At 40.6% G+C, this 7,281-nt stretch overlaps 1 protein-coding gene across 1 annotated transcript; it reads left to right on the forward strand.

Annotated features, from left to right (window-relative positions):
* Nucleotides 1–2,069: 2,069 nt before the first annotated feature.
* LOC311232809 (dicarboxylate carrier UCP2-like) lies at nucleotides 2,070–6,503 on the forward strand. Its single transcript, XM_084319612.1, has 8 exons — nucleotides 2,070–2,153; nucleotides 2,434–2,553; nucleotides 2,768–2,993; nucleotides 3,080–3,287; nucleotides 3,496–3,693; nucleotides 3,849–3,950; nucleotides 5,288–5,468; nucleotides 6,112–6,503. Exons 3-8 carry the CDS (start codon nucleotides 2,868–2,870, stop codon nucleotides 6,224–6,226), a joined length of 930 nt encoding a protein of 309 aa, XP_084175738.1. The 5' UTR covers nucleotides 2,070–2,153; nucleotides 2,434–2,553; nucleotides 2,768–2,867; the 3' UTR covers nucleotides 6,227–6,503.
* The last annotated feature ends 778 nt before the right edge of the window (nucleotides 6,504–7,281 follow it).

Raw genomic sequence — 7,281 nt, forward strand, 5'->3', positions numbered from 1 at the left:
CTGGTGCACATGATATTATAATAATAATAATAATAATAATAATAATAATAATAATAATAATAATAATAATAATAATAATAATAATAATAATAATAATAATAATAATAATAATAATAATAATAATAATAATAATAATAATAGTAATAATAATAGGCTACATGTTTAATTAAAATACTATACTTTTTCTTTCCAGGGACAGTGCACATTAATCAACATCTTCAGTTTCCACATCAATGTAAATGTGCCAGAATTAGCTAATGAGCTCTTTATGGTGTGGGGAGAAAGCCACACGAACACAGGGAGCACATGCAAACTCCACACAGAAAGGCCCCCTGCTGGGGTTCGAACTCAGGACCTTCTTGCTGTGAGGCAGCAGTGTTGACCACTGTGCCACCCCTTTTTTAGGTTATTGTATTATATGAATGTTTATATGTTTATTTTTATAACCTTACATTGAAACGGCATTAGGAATATTGATTGGATTTAGATAAAGTCATTGAACCGTCTTATTTGTCATAATCAAACATTCTAGAACATTTGTGATGATGTCATAACCAAACATTCTAGAACCTTTGGGATGTCACGTATGATGTCATAACCAAACATTCTAGAACATTTGTGTTTCTATTAGGGCTTGTGTCCACAGCGGACGTTTTTAGGAGTTGTCAGCTCCTTTCTCTCATTCATTTCTATGCTACAGACGTGACAGGCGTGCTCCTTTTCCCAGCGCCGTGCCTCGCGTTTTAGTAGGGCTGACCCCTATTAGTCGATTCGTCGACAAATTGGTCGAAATGAGCCGTAGTCGACTAGCCAACCTCTTAGTCGAATACAAAAAAAAATATATATATTTATAATTATTATTATTATTATTTTTTTTATCATTCTTTCCAAAAGAAAAGAGGCCTAGAAGCGTGGCTAACGCTAATGGCACGCATACCAGAGGCTAACTGCCTACGAAAACAGGCACAGAGGCGCTGAAAGAGGATTTCACCCATCTAATGAACACACTAGACTAGACAAATATCAAGATGTATCCATCAGTGGACCACTTGCATGCTTTTGCAGAGGACAAGAAGCCTTCAGTCGACTCCTTCAGACATTAAGCACCCCCCACAGCCAAAATAGAATGATAATTTTTTTTTTAAATAAAATAATAATAATAATAATAAAAAAAATATTATATATATATATTTTTTTTTTCGACCAATAGTCGACTAATGGCAAATTTTGGCCAATCATAGTCGACCATCCAAATCCTTAGTCGGGGACAGCCCTAATAAATACGTACACATACCAATTATTTGCTTGTTCTATTCTCCATCCATCTACCATAGCAACACTATAATATCATGACATCCTGATGGGGGATCCCCTTTGAACTGCTCATCTGTGGTTTCTCTCCACCACGGCGCCTATGCTGTTTTTTTCTCCTATTGATTGTTTTAGGGAGTCGTTCCTTATCTTCATTGGGGAAAGTCTGGGGGTGTTGCAAAATGTGGATTTTATGGTGGTTTTTGTTCTGGATCTATTGTGACGTTTCTTCTTGATCTGTAAAGCCCATGGGGGCAATTTGTTGTGATTTTGGGCTATACAAATACATTTTATTTCATTTTATTTATCTAACTAATGGATCAGGAGATACACTAATTCGAAAATGTTAGGTTTGGCCTGATGGTGGCGCTAGAGGAAAGGTCATGGAGTCACCAAAATGTATTGTATTTTATTGTATAGGGGTACTGAATGTGCATCACAAATGTGAAAATATTAGAATGAAAGCTATTTGAAGATACACTAATTCTGAAATCAAAGGTTTGGCCTGATGGTGGCACTAGAGGAAAGAGGTCACCAACAAGTGCCATATTTAGTCTACCATTATGACACCGTATCCTAAGGGTGCAGATCAACAACTGCTCAAGTCACAGCTTGCGTCGTCCAGTCAGTAAACAGGAGATAAACATAGCAAGTGTACACTCTAGTCACAATTTGTAGTCAGGCGGCCACACTGGTGTGCGTAAGAGCAGCCTATAAATGCTGACGCCTCTAGAGACAGAGCAGTATTCATTCAGCAAGCGTGAAGCACACCAATAGGACCAATTGCCTCAGGATTATTTGTCTCTATACTGGATTATAATTTTCCTGGAAACTATACTCAGGTAAAATTAGATTCAGTTAAATCAAGTTAATTCATTAATAAACATATTTGTATTATGCATGTGTGTTTTGTTGTTTTAATATAGGTAGTCCCCAATTATCTTTAAGTACTTTTGATAAGATTGTTATTTTTATTTATTGTGATTATACAGCCTTGTGCTGAAATGTACATGGAAAGCAACAAAGGGGGGTATACTGTATCAATGAATTTTCAGCGTAATCATAACACACAATCCATCTTTTATTGCGGTTTAAATAATTGACTGTTGTTCATTTTTACAGGTAGCAGTGGCATGCTGTTCCGCTTAGTTCACGCTGAGTTTATGGCCCGAGGCATTTCAATAGGAAAACACCAGGAAAACCTGGAAGAAACTTGAAGTTCTTCTATACTGTCACTCACAGGTATGAAAAAGTCCTGAGGGGTTCAAACACTGCATATATTTTAAAAGCTTGCTTAAGGCCAGGGTGCAGCATGAGTGTCAAAGTATTACAATTACACAAAACTAAAAATAGGGTTTGACATTATCGTCTGTAGAGGAAATTCTATTAGTTGTATTGCTGTCCTTCTCGTCTGAATGAGCTAAACGGCTAGTGACTTTTGCCTGTGTCCCCACAGACACACACAGAGACAGACACACACAGAGCCCCTGGAGGAATGTTGGTCCTGTATTAAAAGAGTTGGATTCTCTGTACGTACATTTGACTCCGGCAGAGCAATGGTTGGCATGAAACCAACAGACCTGGCACCGTCCACCACGATCAAGTTCTTTGGTGCAGGCACTGCAGGCTGCATCGCCGATCTGGTCACATTCCCCTTGGACACCGCGAAAGTCAGACTACAGGTTAGCGGTGTGACAGATGTCCAAGCTCTATATCAGATCTTCACTGTGGCTCAGCGTTTCTCACGGGTGTCTCTGTTTTTCCCCAGATCCAAGGGGAGGTTCAAGTGGTGCAGGGCGGCAGCGTGGTGAGGTACAAGGGGGTGTTTGGCACCATAACCACTATAGTGCGTCTGGAGGGGCCCCGGAGCCTCTACAGCGGCCTGGTGGCGGGACTCCAGAGGCAGATGAGCTTTGCCTCGGTCCGCATTGGCCTCTACGACTCCATGAAGCAGTTCTACGCCAGAGGCTCAGAGAGTGAGTTGGACCTAGTGTTCTGCCACGCAGACGGGAGTGGTAGAGACTGAACACGTTCTCTCACTGATGTGTTCAGAACTGAGTTCTTCAGTGTGACTGATGTGCTTTATCTCCAAAAGCTGCTGATGTCTTAGTTATTCAGACTAATGTGCTTTATCTCCAGAAACGGATGTGTTTGGTTATTCAAGGTAATGTGCTTTATCTGCAGAAGCTGGGATTGTTACTCGACTCATGGCGGGATGTACCACGGGAGCGATGGCCGTGGCTTTTGCCCAGCCCACGGATGTGGTCAAGGTGCGTTTCCAGGCCCAGGTACGTCCGTCTGATGGTGTGAGGAGATACAACGGCACCATGGACGCCTACCGGACGATTGCCCGCGAGGAGGGAGTGCGGGGGCTTTGGAAAGGTAGTCCTCCTCCTGATTCACACATATACATGTTCAAAGACAAAAGATTTACTTGACATAGTGGTGAAGGGGCTAAAGTTTGTTCTGTTCATGTTTCTTAACTCTGGTTTTTGAAGAGAAAGTCTGACACTCACTTCCCTCTGCTGTTGTTCAAGGTTGTATGCCAAACATAACACGCAATGCCATCGTCAACTGTGCGGAGCTGGTGACCTATGACATCTTTAAAGAACTCATTCTGAAGCATGGCTTAATGACAGGTAAGAGGCCTAATCAAATGCAACAAGTATGTTCTCATCCTAGACACTGGTGTTTAGTAGGGGAGCTTAGCCTAAAAAACGGAGACAAATTGTCATTCAGTAGGGAAATAAATGCAGAATATGGTCAAAGTGGGGTCCCGGGACCATCAGGGGTCCTTGAGGGAGTTCCAGGGGATCCCCAGCAACAAAGGTTTTTCATGGACTTTAATTATTTTCCGGAAAAGTTCAGCTTAAAGCTGAGTCTGTCTAAAGACTTTGGGCTTGAGAAGTGATGCAGAGAAATGCCTACTGTATATTGACCCTTGGTCATTTCTCTGAAGTTGCCTACTGCAACTTTAAGGTAATTTAATTGGACGTTTGTACCAAATTTGGCTAATTCACTGAGTAGCCTAATCTTTTGTAATTTTTCTCCTCCGTCTTATTTCCCCTTTTTTCTGCATCAGTACATTTGCATTTCTAAATATACAAAATCCACTTCCGAATTCAGTTTTTGGTGCTATAGCAAAGAGGGCCTGGCTCCGGTGATAGCTGCCCCCCTGTATGATAGCATACAATAATGCTGTATAGACCGTATATAGCTACTGTATATATTGTGGCTATTCCAGGTGTAAGGGTGCAGAATAAAACAACAGACAGTGGAGTTGTGGTTCCCAAAATAATAGTTTTATTTAATTTTCAAATCAAACAAAACAATCCACTGTTCTCCTTACTCTAACTGACTTTAACTTATACTCCGACTTGGCAGTGGTGGCTTGGTGTTGCCACAATATATATATATATATATTTACCGTATATATATTATCCACATCTGTCTGTATATACCTGCATAATATGTCGTGTCTGTAGTATCTACAGATATGTAAAAAGTATTATAGTATAATCCTTTTTACATATCTGTAGATACTATATCTGTACATATCCCTTAACTACTCTTTGTATACGCTGCTGGTCAGTATGAATTACTACCATAGTGTATTTATACCTGTATCACTGTACATAATAATACTGTACATACATCTAATTAGCACTATTACTCAGTAGTACTCATTTATATATTTTATATCCAGTTTAATCACCTGTACATTGTATATTGCTATTGCACTTTACTGTTACATTTGCACTCTGGTTGGATGCCAAACCTCTTTTCGTTGTACTGTACTTGTGCTGTATAATAACAATACAGTTGTATCTAATCTAATCCAATTACACTTTTAACATAAGCTCCCCCACTATAACAACTATAATAACTATAACTATAATAACCTGTAAATGTAGCATAGTTAAATAACATAAGCTAATACTATAGTGTGTGTGTCATTGTCTCCGTCCACCAACAGACAACCTGCCGTGCCACGTCACGGCTGCGTTCGGCGCAGGCTTCTGCACGACGATCGTGGCTTCGCCGGTAGACGTGGTCAAGACACGCTTCATGAATTCCAGTCCGGGACAGTATGGCAGCGCCATAAACTGCGCTGTCACCATGTTGAGTAAAGAGGGGCCCAAAGCCTTCTATAAGGGGTAAGCATGTGATCATCAAGATGTACTTATAGTAATATTCATATTCATAATAAACTAAAAAACTAAAAAGAACAATGCTGATTTATTTTGCACATAATCTCACATATATCCAAATACAATAAAACAGTTTTGCACACATTCATTTAGTTTGACAGTTATTGAGTTTGAATAGGACCGGCAGTAAGGTCATCGGGGACATTGAACCCTTGTTTACATTTACATTTAGTCATTTAGCTGACGCTTTTATCAGAAAGCAACTTACAAATTGTGAACAACAAGTCAAGAGGAGGGGTACATCTCTGGCAGCTAAGGGTAAGTAGTATTGTTCGTCAAATAGTGTCGAACTTGAGTGTTACACTCTGAGTGCATAGTTGTATAGACATATTAGCATGATAGGTAGTACTATAAGGATAGTACATAGTGGTAAGGTATATAATAGTAAAAGACAGTAGGAGGTTCGTTTTTTTTTTCTCCAGATATTGATTGAAGAGATGTGTTATTTGGTTATTTGGATGTGTCACTATAGTTTTATTTGGATGTGTGTGAGATTATGTGCAAAATAAATCAGCAGTGTTGTATTTTTTGGTGAAGTGCCCCTTTAAGGAGACTTGCTTCATTTGCCTTCTTGGTTTGTCTCCCTCAGGTTCATGCCCTCCTTCCTGCGACTGGGGTCCTGGAACATTGTGATGTTCGTGTCATTTGAACAGATTAAACGGGCCATGACCAGGGCTCAACAGTCTTGGGAGGCTCCATGCTGACCTCTGACCTTTTGAAACACTATACTGTACCTCTGGACAGGGCCGCGCGGGCGCGGAGGAGCAGCAAGAGGACTCTGACTCAAGCAGGAAGGAATGCTGTGCTGGCAGAGGGATTGTGATGTAATGACCACTTGAATGGTGCACAGTCTGAGGTTTTATCCTCCTCATACCCCACCCTCTTTTATATTTACTGTGCAAAATGATGTTTACAGTTTTTACGGTGCAGGAAATTAGCTCTTTACAAATTCCTTGTTTACAGAGATGTTTATTCATCGGTAGGGACGTGTGGTTTATTGCTGGTCAATAAGTTGTGATTGTATGCAATAAAAGAGAATGTTATAGAATGTTATACTTTACCATGTGTCATTGTATATCTCTGCACAAATGTCATGTTTGTCAAGACAAATTCCTGTGTGTTTATTGTACTAGGTGAATAAAGTTTTTTGAATCTGATTTTTATTTTATTTTTTTTTATTTTTTTTATTATCTTTTTCCTCCTTCTTTTTCCGTTTTTCTCCCATCCCAATGTTAGTCGTTATGCCAATTCCCAATCCCCTTCCTGGTCGTTGCACACTCTACCCCCTACCGTCGGTCCGGGAGGGCAGAGACTATCACATGCTTCCTCAGACACATGTCTACCCAGCCCACCGCTTCTTTTCACCTGGCAGCGCGGACTCTCACTGGGGGAGTGTAACGTGTGGAAGGTCACACTACCTCTCTTAGATCCTTGCCTTGCTGTGCAGGTGCCCTGACCGAACTGTAGGAGTCGCTGTTTTACAACGACCAGGACCCACCCTTGCCGGGTTTCCCACCCGCTAACACTGCCAATTGTGTTAGTATGGACGGTCGGCCAACCCGGAAGCACCACAGCTGGATTCGATCCCACTGTCTCTGTGGTGGTAGACAGACGCTTAATCCGCTGCACTACCCGGCCGCACCCTGATTTATTTTTTTAAGTCATTGGGACCAGTTTTTTGTCAGTAGTATTATTACTTGATAAAACAACGCAAGATCTTAAAATAAATGTATCATTAATCTGCGTTATCATGGGATAT

The sequence above is a fragment of the Notolepis coatsorum genome (assembly GCF_963971535.1).
Source record: "Notolepis coatsorum genome assembly, chromosome: 8".
In the NCBI taxonomy this organism is placed as follows: domain Eukaryota; kingdom Metazoa; phylum Chordata; class Actinopteri; order Aulopiformes; family Paralepididae; genus Notolepis; species Notolepis coatsorum.